The sequence below is a fragment of the Anabrus simplex genome, chromosome 8, assembly GCF_040414725.1.
Source record: "Anabrus simplex isolate iqAnaSimp1 chromosome 8, ASM4041472v1, whole genome shotgun sequence".
In the NCBI taxonomy this organism is placed as follows: Eukaryota; Metazoa; Arthropoda; class Insecta; order Orthoptera; family Tettigoniidae; genus Anabrus; species Anabrus simplex.
The window spans coordinates 79,237,573-79,253,844 of NC_090272.1; the positions used below are offsets into that span (position 1 = coordinate 79,237,573).

The window sequence follows — 16,272 nt, forward strand, 5'->3', positions numbered from 1 at the left end:
TTATTATTATTTTTTTTTTAAACATTCATCTCTTTAACCTTCATTATATTCTTCAATCCTTTCCTCCCTTCATTTTGGACTTACTTCTCTTTGCATTTCCATCTCAATTCTATTTCTTTTTTGTCTTCCTTGAATGATCTTGATTTCATTTAAATTTTCATTCATACTCATACATACTGGTCTTTGATCAGTCTGATGATTGTCTGTTCCCCAACACACAACGTGAAAAAATAAGACTTCAGACATGGAGCAAATACTGTGACAATTTCTTCTCATAATATAACTGTACGGTGAGCCAACTGGTGATGAACTAGAGTATAATTTCATCAACACAGCAATGACAAATTGATTTCACACTATCAGAATGGCTGTTGTAGGCTACTGTTCCTTTTCTGAAGACACAGAGCAAATTCTTCACGAAACGTAAGGCTCGCTACATGTTTTCCCTTTCACATGGCACAACCCCACTGCCAAAAAATTATGGGCCAAGAGAACATCAATTGAAACATCACACAGCTGTCCACTTATCAAGTCATATATACAGAGAAATAGGAACATGAATAAACACAATGACAGGTTCGTGTGGAAAGAAAAGACAAGGACGATATCCACATCTTCATACACTGCTGTCTTCAAACAGATTTTGATCTCTCCTCATCAATCAGAGTTCCTCCACATCCACTCCCTCTCAGCCTCTGGTAAGCTTGTTTCTACTTCCCAACTTTATCAGTACTCAACAGATCTTCAGTCTTTATGTTTGAAGTGTAGAAAGCCCAATAGGCACACAAAAAGGGAAAAGATAAAAAAGATAAAAATGAAGACAGGCAGTAAAAGATTAGGAATACAGGACTGACACAAACAGAGGAAAGAAACCCCCATGGGTCAACATAAGTAATGGAAAGGAACAAAAAAATGCTTGAAGATGTGGAGAATGTCCTTGTCTTTTTGTGTTTTAATGTTTGTCCTTATCTCCTTTCCTACTGCAGTATCTTCTGACTGTCGTTCTATTTTTTATATTTCTGTCTTTCTCTATACAGGGTGAAATGGAATGTTGTACTGCAATCATATGGATGGCACAATACTTTTACGTAAGATAATACAATGCAACGAGCAGTATAGTGGCTTGCTTCAGTATAATGTGAGTAAATATAGGGTGAACAAAAAATGCTGCACGTGAAGGTCAGCATGCGGTCCTTGTCAAAATTCACGACAAAAGTTTATTTTGCAAAACCTAGTCCCATCAATAGGCATAACAGAAATGTGAGTTAAGAAACGAGAGTCTGGTAACGCTGTAACGGCATGCAGAGTGACCAAGCACAGGTCGCATGAACTCGACGCTCTGCCGGAGCTATCTCATTAGCTCAGTGAGACAAGGTAATGCCATAAATGCCTGTTGTGCGGACGCACCGGTGTTCGAGTCGTGTTCGCGCCAATTTTTTTTCAGCTAATGTATCAAATTGTATCCAATATATACCTCCACTATGCAATACACTATGTTCTGTCTTACCGTTACAGTTACCTTTATTGAAACATTCGAACATAACATGAACTTCTTACAGACGTAAACGACCACTTTGTTTCGTCCATGGCAAAAATAAAGCCAATATGTAGAACATAATAGTGGATACAGTAACATCGTCTCTACCCAATGCGGTACAAGGAAACACAATACAGTACAGTAGGTAGGCTACACTGGATTGCCCATTATGCTACGCACAATAATTCCATAGTGTTCGTGTGATGTCCAGTCTTATCTTCACAGAGCCAGTACGTACACTTACGAGCAATGTTCACTTCACAGCAGATGTTCAAAGCGACCACCTTGCATTTGCAAACACTTTGCCACTTGCTGGAGCATATTTTGCTGGACCCTACGCAACACATCTGCATCCACCACTGCTGATGCAGCATGCATGCGAGCTATTAGGTCTTGTACATCATGGGTGGAGTCCTATAAACATGTTCCTTTAAGTGTCCCCACAAATAAAAATCTAGTGAATTAAGGTCCAGGGAAGGTAAGGCCAGAACATTGGAAATCCACAACCAATCCATTTCCCTGGAAACGCTTCATGTAACCAGTTATGCAGAGTCATTCCAAAGTGTGGCGGTGCACCATCATGCTGAAACCATAGCTGTCGCCGAACATCAAGTGGAATGTTTCCTAAAGCGTCAGGCGAAGTATTGCACAGAAACATACAATAGCTGGGCACATTTAACTTGTCTGGCAATAGGTAAGGGCTTAAAAGCACTCCTCCCACGATTCCAGCCCACAGGTTTATGCCAAAGCGTGCCTGGAAGCCACATTCACGGGTGACGTGGGTTGTGGTCAGACCAATAATGGCTGTTGTGGTGGTTGAAAATACCTTCCCAAGTGAAGCTACATTCGTCACACCATATCACATTCTTTATAAAATGTTTGTTATCTTCAACTTGTTGCAAAAACCATTCAAAGAACTGTACTCACTGAATGCGGTCTTCTGGCCGCTGGTGTTGAGTTAACATGCAATGATATGGATGCAGTTTTTCGTCGTGCGACACGTCAACAACCAGTGTTTGAGATACCTAGAACTGCCTTGCAATATCACAGGTACTTTGCAAACTTTTAACCAATAAGTTGCCTTAGTCAATTTAGTGTATCGACAAGGTGGAAAATAAAAAAATACTTAGTTGTGAATCGGCGTTGCTCAAGGCGACGAAAGACATTATCGGGATAGCGCCTTTGACAGTACCGTGCTGCATACTCACGAGCAGCAGCAGAAGTTTGGTTATCGGATGCACCTAACACTAAAAGCATATCGACGCATTCGCCGTTTGTGTACTCCATCAGGAGGCCGCCCTACATGCACTTGACATGACCAGTTATGGTTGTGCACTGCGTGGTAAGTCGACTCATTCATTCAGTTGAATGGATCACATTGTCATGTGACAACAGAATGTCATGCTTACAAACGTAGTTACACAACGGGAACTAGGGACCTGACGTCACACACACAAAAGAAAAAAAACAATCTTAAGTAGATTCGAGCCATAGCTCCATGGTGCATGTGGGTTTGATAACCCAGCAGTCTACTCAGTGAGCTGCGACAGCGGATACGGTAGAGTGGGATGATGCACGTTTCTCTATTACATTCCGATACACTGCAGGATGTGACAAGTGTTGCCAGCTTCTCGTTTTCGACTTGTTTTCCAACAGCACCAGATCCGATTTGGCTATAGAAACTTTTGTCTTGCAATGGGATGAGGAATCGCATGCCGAATTCCAAGTGTGGCATTTTTTGTTCACCCTGTATATATATATATCTATCTATCATGTGCTTGGTGATTTCAAGTAGACTGGAATTTACCAGTGTGAATACAAGTTTAGAATATAATGTGATATACAGAGTAATTACAACAGTTTATTAGGACAGAGATACTGACCAGAGCATTCATTGTAAGTCTCACAACAATATGGCACTTGACATAAGAAAACAGCCCAAAGATTCAAAATAAATTTACTAACACTTTAATGAGTGTTATTGTTACCAGTAGAGAATTAAGTGTTTGGTAGTAAGGGAGACTATTTGGTGCATCTATTGCCTGGAAATCACCCATTGGTTCTTTAAAACAGTTTCCAAATAAGATGGTCCCAGCTTAATAAAGGTGTCATAGTGAGACTGGTTTTCAATGATAAGACATTTTAAAACTGTCTCTAAATGAAGCAGCCAACAACTTAAAAAATCCCTTCCATGTAAACTCAAAAAAAAAAACCAACCACATCACTTCTCTAGCTTCCCATTATTCTCAATCACATCAGCCAAATATTCTTCTCCGAGTGAGGAAGAATAAGAAGATGCAGCCCCGCCCAATCCTCTGTTCACCACTCCTGTGTGCATGATTTCAGAAGATCCCTCTCTCCTCCTGTTGTGACTATATCACACCCCCTTCTCAAATATCACATTATACCACTACCACAGGACTTCTGCTGAAAGGTCTCAAAGATATGATTATATCACTCCCCTTAGAAACAAATTCCTCTACCCCAGCAACAAAATCCCCAGGTTCGACCCTCCTATCTTTGTTCTACCTCTCTAAAGACGAACGACACTTTGACACGTAAAAAGCAACCAACCCTGTGTAGATGCGATGGCAACTCTGACAGCATTCAAACTGAAAGCTAATCTACACACACTTGACACCCAGATATACAAACAAGCAATAAAACACTACAACCACACAAAACTAGAAGTATTCTAATCACTATGGTGCTATGTACTAAAACAACACAAACTTTGCCTACATTGGGAAGGGAACAACAACAAACCCTGTCCCAGTACTGAATGCTAACATTTCTCAACTAGAATGTGAGAGGAAAACTACTAGATTGGTCTCCAGCCCCACACCCAAAACAAGGCACAATGCCAAAAGCAAAACAACCACCACCACCACCACCTCAGTTGACAGTTCAGTTGTACACCACACAGCATCCAGCTATCAGTACTAAATCATGTACAAAAGATGTGGCACCAACCACTCCCTACTCTATGTGGTGTGTGTTTAAAAAGAAAATCATCGGTGTTAACTGTAAGAGTAAACATGCTGCCTCTTTCACTGATCAAGTCCTATTGATGGAAAAATGTTTCACTAGTAGGAGAGGTGGACTGCGAGCAAAAAGCCTCGGTTCAATTCCAAACTTTTCCACAGCGCTTATGTGGAGGGAAGGCATATGATGCTGTTGAGCCTACTTGGTGTTATTAGATAGGAGCAGGTTAAGTGCCAAAACAATGTTTTACTCCCTCTGAACTTCGTAATCTACATAACACAACACATTATGATCATCTATGAGGCAACTTATATCATGACCAAGGTGGCACACGAATAAATGAAGATCACAAAGTGACCATCATCACAACAGACAAGTAGCCAGTATACCATGGCATTATAAAAAGAAAAAGAAAAAGGAAACAGGTTGGTAACAACTGTGGAAACTGAAGAGGGTGAAGAGGTAAAAGGAAAGAAACTGAAGTTGACACAATTGACTTTACATCACATCGACACAGATCATATGGCGACAATGGAACAGGAAAGGGCTAGGAGTTGGAAGGAAGCAGCCATGGTCTTAAGGCACAGCCCCAGGATAAACTGAAGTTAAATGAACATACCTTGTCTGTCAAAGTTGTCCTCTCTAAGAATGCAGACTAATGCTAGAAACTTGTTCACTTCTCTCAGATAAAGAATTGTGCCGTTGTTTAACTTAATGAGACTCGAGCTCTGAGAATCGAATGCAGCTGCGTCGGTGTCTTCACGTAGACTGAAAAGTAAAATTCACATTAATTCAATATAGAAGTCTCCTCTCTCTCTCTCTATCAATTGTGTGCAGTCATCTAAAGAGGACACCCTACTGAATTTTCTATCTTTATTCATTTTAGCTTTATTTACAACACAGTTAACACAGTCCAAATTAAGAAAATTTAAAAAAATGTTTTAAGTTGAGCATTAATTTTTGGAACTATGGCTACTTTCCCCTGTAAAGGTGATCTTTTTTCAAAATGCTCCAGGCACCCCAATTTATTGTTTTCTGTTTCAAAACTTGGCATAGAAAAGTCAAAAGAATAATTTGTAGTACAGTCTCAGTAATCTGGTCGTCTTGAAACTGGATGGGTGCAGGATTACTGGGAAAGCCAGATTATTGGGATTTATAGACTAACATCTGGTTTTATAGGAAAAAACAAAACACTGCACATGTTCAAAGAAGACAGTTTATGCAGACTTCATTTAATACTGAATGTTCTATATTTTATGTACATACTGGTGATATATAAGGTAATAACTCACAAATACACATTTCCATTAATACTACTAGCAAACCACTGGAATAAACATAACATGGCATATTGTACTTTCAGTAAGAACACTATCACCTGTAGTTTTTTCTTCACATAAGAGATGTTTTGAAGACTTCTTCCTTGTAATCTCTATGCAATGGTTCAGCATAGTATGCAAGGCAAGAAAGAAAGGCTGGATCATTGGACGTGCTGCACTATTCAATGGCCAGATTATGGAGATTACACTGTATCTTGTTATTAAACAAAAGCTTATATTTAACAGTATTTTTGTTAATAGATGGCGTTGCATCTTAAAATCAGCTGATTTCGACATCCCTTTACTCGAGGTATTTCTGAAAGTTTTCAACCATTTTAAAAGTGAATACTACAAATTACTAACAGCAACCACTTACAGGTGCACATTTATGCATGGAAATAATCAGGAAAAACTGGTTAGTCTCAAGCATTTGAGTGATCTGCCCCCCCCCCCCACCTCTTATTTCGTGGTGCATACAATATGGTTAGACTCTTTCTTCTCAGGAAGCTTTCTCACCCTCCTTTGTTCCTCTTAGATCTTGGATGGCACTGTCCGACTCATTGGCTGAACGGTCAGCGTACTGGCCTTCAGTTTAGAAGGTCCCGGGTTTGACTCCCGGTTGGGTCGGGGATTTTAGCCTTAATTGGTTAATTCCAATGGCAGGGGAACTGGGTGTATGTGTGTCTTCATCATCATTTCATCCTCATCACAACGCGCAGGTCACCTACAGGAGTCAAACAGAAAGACCTGCACCTGGTAAGCTGAACCCGTCCTGGGATATCTCGGCACTAAAAGCCATACGACATTTCATGGATGGCACTTAATTTCATAGTAATCCACTCTTCCCCTAGCCTCTCAATTATTGATACTGTGTAGTACAGCCTAGATTTTATTTTCCCTGATCCCTAATTGTTTTCCTGGTAGAGAATGTAGCGGTTCAGTACCATTCTAACAACGATATTGAAAGCCATCTTCTTCCAGCATCACCTCCCATCAAGGTAGCTGCACAATATCATGCCAAAGGTGCCAACCTCACCCACAGATTTATTATAGGATGTTATTATTGACGGTTTATATTGCTGTTGGCACTATTGTACGTTGCTGGAATTTCCTGTTCTAGGGCCATTGCATGGCTAGATAGGACAATGCCTGATTTTTTCTGGGACTTATTTTTCATGGAATGAACATGCTAACATTGAACCTGACCTAAAATTCTGTTTCAGTCCAGGGCAAATATTTCCTATTTCTCCTAGCAGTACCTGTTATATACACTATGTCTGAGATGGTTTGGTAAATGAAATGTCAATGTATCCCAAACTATGTTTTGTAACATTGTCACCGAGCTCGATAGCTGCAGTTACTTAAGTGCGGCCAATATCCAGTATTCGGGAGATCGTGGGTTCGAACCCCACTGTCGGCAGCCCGGAAAATGGTTTTCCGTGGTTTACCATTTTCACACCAGGCAAATGCTGGGGCTGAACCTTAATTAAGGCCACGGCCGCTTCCTTCCCACTCCTAGCCCTTCCCTGTCCCATCGTCACCATAAGACCTATCTGTGTCGGTGCGACGTAAAGCAACTTGCAAAAAAAAAAAAAAAAAAGTAATATTGTCTGCGTCTTGAGATCTGGCACCCCTGAAGGTAAAAATAAAATACCACCACCTGGCAGTAATTGGAAACAGAACCAGATAACATCCAAAATTTGATCCCCCAGCAGTGGCGGTGTTTGTTGGGCAGGTAATACAGAAGGATGGTTTTATTTCTAGTTCCTACAACAGACCCATCAATGCTAATCTGATGTGGTGTATAGTGGTGCCTACATATCCTGTTGTCACGATCCATTAATGGTTGATACTCTGCACAGGGATCATATCCTGTTTCTCCTGGCCCTGGCAATCCCTCACTATTGACACAATGAAAAAATTGCAACAAGTCGGAGAATCTATGTTTAGTAAACATTTTAGGGAACCATGGATTGAAATGAGAAGGCAATGTGCATTAATAGGAGGCTATGGTTGGTTTCTTATTGATACCTATGTTGACAGGACATGCGATAAGCCCTTTCATTTTAGATGATTCTTTAAAGAGGTGGAAACATTATCTCTCTTTCTTGTGACGAACTACTGGGCGTATGAATTAGATTCTGTCAAAAGAGAAAGAATAAAATCTGTGAAAAACAAAAAGAACTAGGCTATTGGAAAAGAATCAGGAGGGGGCATGTGCTTGGGCCCAGATATTTCATGATATTGATATGGGAGAAGGAGAAGGAGAGAATTTGCAGGTGACAGAATCTCCTTGTAGTCTTCATCATTCATACCACCATCACAGTCATATATATTGCAAGTGGCTATTGGGATCAGTATTATAATTTTCTGTAAAATCCTAATCACTTTCAGCAATAAAGTTGCTGTCATGATCTAATACATCTAAATAATCCAAGAATTCAGAATTATTTAGCCAAGAACTTGGGTCAGCCATGGAAAAAGAATTTAGGACTACTCAAGTCATGAAAGCTAATAACACAAAATAATAAACTATACTTCGCTTGAAAACACTGATAAACATTTAATACACAGAAAATATAACAAAGAAACTAATATTAAAATGGAAAAAATATACTGAAGGAAAACACATATTTTGAATAAGCTTTCAGAAGACAATACTCGCATACAACACACTTCAACTTGCCATGTGATAAACATACACGATTTGCTAATTTAATCTGTTTCACACAAATGCACTTAGTGTCTATCTGTTGAGTGAAACGTAAACCAAACCCAAAAGTCATTATTTCAATTTTCTCCTGACATCTGGGAGTTCGCCAAGTCACTAATATAGCCATCCCGAAGTGGAGCGGATGGACTGGCAGAGTGGGAAAGAGTTAAACCTACTTCTCCTAAAATTACCTATTACCCAACTGACAAGATATTAAATGACCAGTGTTAATGATCCCGCATGCTATATTAGTGCAACATCCGTGAACATTCTTAACTAAAGTAAACCCGTATCCTCACACTGAGGTGGTGCAGCTCTTTACGGGCACACCCCGAACAGAGGCGAGCTACACATACAGTTTTAGCATATACCAGGCTTTCTACCATTCTTAAATCTCTGGCAGTACTGGGAATTGAACTCTAGGGCGGCAGCTAATTGTGCTAACCATTACTGTACGCTACAGAAGCAGAAATTTCTAACCTACAAAAAACAGACATCTCGCACGACTTTGATGTGTGCTTGCAGAGCTGGAGTATGGCCTGTACCCTCATTCTCTGATGAATTCCACTGGGGGATCTTATATGTAAACTAATTTCTTTTCATTTTCTTTATCTCTAAAAGCCAGCGAGGTCTAATGAAGGAGAGGGTCTAATACACGAAGAAATAAAGTCATACCAATATGAATCTTCTCAGCAGATGGAAACAACAACAAAGTAGACCAGCACTTTTGGAGTCAATGGTCTTCAGACTATCTACAGGAAATTCCAGCAGAGGCAATACTGGGGTCTTCTATGAAAAGACAAACTCTCTCCTCTGCAGCAACCTGCAGAGGTGATTCAAGAACTCATTCCAGGGAGAGATAGACATGCTTGAGCAGTCGCTATTAGGACCAATTAGAAGAGGTGTGTTTATTTCCCCTAACTCTGAGGAATCAAAATGCAGACTTTATCTGTGACTCAACCTTGTGGGAATACTTCAAGCCACATTTGGGTATCAATGGTGATTAAATAAAGAAACTGAAAACTCTGATGTGGAGTGCAATGTTTGAGGGAGGGATGGGTGACAGCAGTATGTTGCATCTCATTCTTGTATTTACCGTTTGACTTCTTATATCTATGCTTTGATCTCTTGCATTGTTTTCTAAGGGACCTCGAGGTTGGTTGGTAACAGCTCTCCACGAGTCGCTGTGCTTGACACAGTACACGAGGAAAGGAAAGAACATCTGGATTGGGCACATAATCAAGTACAGAAATCTACTGGCCATGATCTTAGAGGGTTCTGTGCAGGGGAAAAATTATAGAGTGTTACAAGTTAACTATGTAGGATGAGTGGAATGTAATTTTTTTAAGACTTTATTGGCGAAGTACCATATAATGTTTTATTTATCATGACCTAATCTGTACTGTTATTTGTAGAGCATAAGATAATTTAATGACCTAACCTGTACTGTATAATGTTGTAACATAGGCATTTGTAAATAGTAGAATTCTGTCTATAGTTCCTGGAAAGATCTAGAAAGTTACATAACTTTTGTACTGGGTGTGTTACTTTGTTGGTATGTCTTCTAGAAAGTGTGTTCTGTTTATTCTGGAAAAATACGACCTTCGCGATCGTGCGTATTCTAGAATGTTAGGCAAAGTTCACAATCGAAAGTAAGATTGTGATTGGTGAGTCTAGGTGGCGATAGGGAATACGTGCACGCTGATTGGTTGCCTCCAAGGCCAGTAATTCCTATATATAGTGAGCGAGGTAGTGTTCAAATAGAATTCTGTATCCGGATTTCTGTCGATCTCGGTTTATCTGTCTGGGAGCAGCCTATCTGGTTGACGTTCCCCGGCTTCGGGGATGGCACACTCCTCGGGTAAGCACTCTTGAATTCCGTTCCTGCTAAAAATTCCGTAATGTTCCGATTTGGTTTTCATACAGGAGTCTGCCCTAACCTCGCCTAGATTCACCAAATTAGTTACTTATGACGCCTTAGTTTTTCTGCTAGACTTACCTGTTCGTTTTCCGAGGCATTCCCGTTTTGTTTCACTAAAATATGTATATTGTAGTTTAATAGTATTTCCCTTGGGGTTTGCCTCTCATAGTTTTGTATCACTTTAGGTACGGTACGCTAGATTTTGGATAACCTGTAAATTGCATTGTACTACTGCACTGGTAACTAGATGTACAGCTGATTTGTAATTTGAATTTACACTGCTACGAACAACCTATGTATATCACTGAACTTATAGTTCATAACTTGGAATGTATATGTAGAATTATCTTGTAAATAATATTTTTAAAACTAAGGATCACGGTGATTCATTTCGGAATCCGCTATCTAAGCCATGTCCATGCCTTTGGTAGGTTCCCAGCCCTTCCATCTTCCCTTATTGTCGTTCACTAGTTGGCCCTACTGATAGTTACGTACTTGTTTTGTTGCAGATCTGCGTATGCTAGCTACTGTTTTTCCGAGTGTGTAGTGTTTACTTATATTGTGTATTGTGCTCTTACCCTCCCTTTTAACTGTGTTTGTGCCTTGTTTAGTGTTAACACTGTAGTAGAGGTAACATTTTGGTAGCAGAGGCAAGCGCTAGATTGCGCAAGAAGAAAAGTGAACCGTGATCATACCTAACCTAAAACTCCGTAAAAGTTGTGGTTCGTATATCGCTTGAAATCTTGTTTCTACCTGTCAGGATGGCTCGCGCTGTTCCTAATCCTTTCCATTTAAGAAAGGCAGAACTGATTTACGAGTTAAAAATTCGCAAAATTAATTCGACAGGGAAGGTCAGAGATGACACTAGCCTGTTGAAGCAGTCCCTTAACCTACCAGTAACCATACCTGAGTTAACTACAGATGAGTTGCGTGAGTCTTTGGCCGTGATTGAAGACAGGTTACCCGAATTTAACGCCATTCTTTTGTCCTTTAGTGCTTCGAAGCCCTCGCATGGCCAATTAGCGCGGGTTAAGGGGCAGTTATTACATTATTTAGACAGGATTAAGGATTTGTTGTCTGTTGAATTGCCGGAAATTGAGCGGCAGAAATGTCAAAACTTACTAGAACAGCTTTCCACAATTTTCAACAGAATCAGTGGTTTGTTTGAAGGCAATAACACCATTTCTCAAATTCAAGTGTCGACCCCATCTGCAATGAGTGACAGTGTTAATTGTTTACATAAAATCAGCTTCATGGTCCGTATCGCACTTCAATAGATTCACAATTAAGTATTTATTTATTTTCCACCTAGTCGATACAATGATTGCTTAAGGCAATTTTTAATGGTCAAAAGTGGTACATGTTTCGTATATTATCAACATCTTCAGCCACATAACACTGTTTAGATGAAAAATATATAAAATTGACAAAGTAATGCTTTAGAGGAAGTGTTAATTGTGGCGAGGCATCTGTTGCTGTTCAAGTGGGCAATCTGACACCTAGTGCTGGTGTTAGGCATATTCAGGAGTCTGAGGTGACTAATGCTGCCCTGGAATCTTCTGTTTCATTGTCTGGACCTAAGACACCTGTAAGTCATTCTGATGATACATCTCTTTTGCATGTTGGTAACCGTACTAGTTTTCCTATGATTCCTGCTAATTCCGTTGAAGCTCAGTGTTTACCTTCTATTCCTAATCAACCCGGGTCTGATTCAGTGGTGCATAACCACCCACCTGTCCTAGCGCCACCCGTATCGAGTTGCATAACCTCTACACAACCGGTGAATGCCCAAATGGTCTCTCAGATTAGTAGGAACCTTTCTCAAATTAGGTTGTCTGCGCCCGTAACATTGCAGGATAACGTTAATCCTAACCTATCCTGTACTCCGGCCTTTTCACAAGGGCACCCGAATCAAAGGCACGAGGCCTTGCTAAACCCTCTGGATTATTCTAAGCCTTCCCAAGCACCCCCTACACCTGTCTTCCCCCAGATTTTCTCCAATCTGCCTCACCCGTTGACCACTGTGTTTAAAGGTACCTTGAAATTTTCAACTCCGTTGATGAAGTTATTTCCTTCCTTCGCTTTCTAACCGAATTCAAGGATCAGGCAATAGTGTATAATGTCAGTAACGACAATGTATTTCAAATTCTATACCCACATGTCTCTGGAGCTCTTTCTGAGCACATTGTCAGGGCCATTACTGAAAGATGGTCAGTAGATCAATTTCATGCCCATGTTCTTGAATATTTCATTCCTGCTCGTGCCTTGTCTGCATTAGTGCAGAAGCACTATTTTAGAGTACAACATTTTAATGAGTCACTATCTGAGTATGTTCAAGACATTAAGCTCCAAGCTAAAATTTTCCGGCTCCACTATTCAGAGGCTCAGATTGTTGCCAACATAGTTGAAGGTCTCGCCCCCAACTATAGATCATATCTGGCTCTTTCACCCCGACCTGCAACATTCGCCCAGTTGGAAGCAGTTACAGTGTCCGCTGAAGGCATTCGATATGCTGACCAGCTACGCCTGGCATTAGCCCCACCTCCTATAACCGTACCCCCTACTCAGGATTATATAACCACCCCGTCACCTGCTTCCAACGCGCGTAATCCCCGTTCATGTTTCAACTGTGGCTCCACGGCTCATCTCAGGCGGGATTGTCCCAAGGCCGGGACATTAGACAATAGGAAACCTGCGATGGGTGGAGGCTCGTCCACCAGTACTTCTTGCCGTAACTGTGGATCAACTAGGCATTTCTCTAGGCAGTGCCCACGTAACACTTCTGGCTCTGGACCGCCAGGCCGTAGTAGTGCTAGATGACTAACCGCCTGTTCTGATGACAAATCCCAAAGCATGGCTTCTTGTCTTATCGATCATGACTGTACCTTGGTTGATTTACTTTATTCTGAGGCTAATGATTGCTCCCAGGCTGACTCGGGTCTTCATTTCTTACAATCTTGTAGGATTTATGCCATACCTTCTTGTAAACTACCATATTTATGCATAGAGGTAAATAATGAACCTGTCTGTGCATTGCTAGACTCTGGGAGTAGTGTCACCTTGATGAGCAAGACCTGGTATGATTCTATGAAAACTGTTTGCAAGCTACCTACATTACAACCAGTGTCCTTAACATGCCATACTGCTAATTCCAATTCATTGAATATTGTAGGGTCCTTACAGGTCAAGATTAGAGTCCGTGATTTCACCTGGAAAATGCCAGTGCTAGTGGCAAAAGATTTATCCTGCCAATTCATATTGGGTGCAAACTTTATTGCTAAAACAGGCATGATTTTGGACCTCCAGTTCAACAGATTCCATTTTAAATTTTCTGCAAGAACATTTGAGCTGTGTGATCGCTCCCCTATTCTGCCTTGCCACGTTAACGCTGTTCCTGAAGATTCCGATGAACCCAAGGCTTTTGATTTTAATCACTTACCCGAAGAGCAGGCCAATCAACTTAGGAAACTCTGCGATAAGTTCCCTGATGTCTTCACCGACAGGTTAGGCATCACCAATGTATTAGAATACAAAATTGAGGTTACGGATAACATACCTGTTCGCTCTCCTCCGTACCGGTTGTCACCTCCCAAAATGAAAGCCCTGAAGGCTATCATTGATCAAATGCTCGCTGATGGAGTGATACACCCTTCCAAGTCAGCCTATTCTTCTCCAATGTTTCTGGTTCCCAAACCACAAGGTGGTTATCGGCCTGTAGTGGACAATCGGATGTTGAACCGTAAGGTAGTCCTCCAATCTGTCCCACTTCCTGATTTGCACTCTTGTTTTTCTTGGTTCGCTAATGCAAAAATTTTCACCACTTTCGATTTAAATCAGGCTTATTACCAGATACCCCTTGCCGAAGAATCCAAGCATCTCACTGCATTTGCAACCGATTGGAACCTATATGAATTCGAACGCGTCCCTTTTGGCCTAGCAACTGGAGCGGCTGTCCTTACACGGTTACTAGATTATGTCTTATCGGACATTAAGTTCAAGTTTGTTTATAATTACCTGGACGATCTCGTAATTTTCAGCGAAACCTTCGAGGAACACCTACTCCATCTCAACGAAGTGCTGGAAAGACTGCGTAAAGCAGGTCTAACCCTCAAGGCATCCAAGGTTTCCTTCGCACAACCCCAGATGTCCTTCTTAGGACATATCGTGTCGGGGAGGGGTGTCGCAATCGATCAGTCTCGTACTGCCGCCATCCAGAATTTTCCCCCTCCAAAGGACGTCAAGGCTGTAGCCAGATTCATTGGCATGGTGAATTTCTTTCGCAAGTTTATTCCTAATTTTGCTGAACGTGCAGCTCCATTGAACGATTTGAGAAGAAAGGATGCCAAATTTGTGTGGGGTGATGCCCAACGTGAAGCCTTCATGGACTTGAAATCTGCCTTATGTAATGCCCCTGTACTGGCTATGCCAGACTTTTCTAAACGCTTCATCCTTCAGACTGACGCCTCTTCCTCAGGCATATCCGGAGTTCTTCTACAGGAATTTCAAGAAGGGCGTCGTCCTATTTCTTATGCTTCCCGTGCCCTAAATCCTGCTAAGCGCAATTATTCCATTTATGAGTTGGAAGCCCTGGCTGTTGTCTTCTCCTTAGAACGCTTCAGAATGTACCTGGAACATCTCCCTTTCGATCTGGAAACTGACAATCAGGCGTTGAGTTGGGTACTGGCCAAGCCGCGAAAGACCGGTCGTCTAGCACGATGGGCAGTGCGCATCTCAGCCTTCCAATTTCAAGCCCGCCACATTCGTGGCACGGAAAACGTTGTGACTGATGGCCTCAGTAGGATGTTCCATCCAGACAGCTCTGACCCTCAATCCGAGCCAGTTGACTCATCTCCCGAACAAGTATCAGCTTTTGTCAATGTAGTTCTCACTGACTCTCCCTTCCTTTTCAAGGATATTGCCAAACATCAAGAGGATGATCCTGAGTTAAAAGCCATTGTCGACAGGATTAAATCCGGTGAGCATGTTAAGCCCTATATTCTTAAGAATGGTGTCTTGTGTTGTCCTGCTCGTGGTCGCAGAGACCCCAAAATTGTAGTCCCAACTAACCTGGTCCCGGCTCTCTTCAAATACTTTCATGAATCCCCAGTGGGCGGTCATCTGGGCGTTTTCAAAACAAGAGAAAAAATCCATAACCACTTTATTTGGAAATCCATGGATAGTGAGATCCGTACCCTTGTCAAATCCTGTAAGATTTGCAACATTAGTAAACCTGCCCCGAATACTCGTCTAGGTCTCTTGTCTTCTGAGCAAGCTTCTCGCCCCATGGAAAGACTGTTCATAGACTATATTGGTCCTTTCCCGAGATCTCGGAATGGTCATCGTTTCATACTCGTGTGTGTTGACGCCTTTTCGCGTTTTACGTGGCTGTTCCCCACTCGGACGGCTAACGCCAACATCACCATCTCGTGCTTGAAACAGATATTCGCCTCGTTTGGACCCTGACAATTCTTGGTAAGTGATAACGCAAGAGCCTTTACTTCTGCCCAGTTCCGGAATTTCTGTTTTGATCTATCCATTGCTCATGTAACCACTACTCCGTATTACCCGAAGCCCAATTATGCTGAGAGAGTGAATCGTAACCTGCGATCTGCCCTAACCGCTTATCACTCCTCAGACCATTCCAAGTGGGATTCCTCATTGAATTGGTTGTCATTTGCATTTAACACTGCTGTCCATGAAAGCCACAAGCAAACCCCTGCTTCGTTGATGTTGGCTTTTACTCCAAATTCTCCTCTATCTAACCTACGGTCAATTAATGATCTTCTGCCCGACGATG

At 41.5% G+C, this 16,272-nt stretch overlaps 1 protein-coding gene across 2 annotated transcripts in view; it reads right to left on the reverse strand.

Annotated features, from left to right (window-relative positions):
• Nucleotides 1–16,272, reverse strand: part of RagC-D (Ras-related GTP binding C/D) — a 69,583-nt gene that overhangs the window by 3,268 nt on the left and 50,043 nt on the right. For both annotated transcript variants that reach the window (XM_067152297.2, XM_067152296.2), the window contains exon 7: nucleotides 5,142–5,290. In XM_067152297.2, the coding sequence (XP_067008398.1) occupies nucleotides 5,142–5,290 (149 nt within the window). The remainder of the gene's footprint in view (nucleotides 1–5,141; nucleotides 5,291–16,272) is intronic.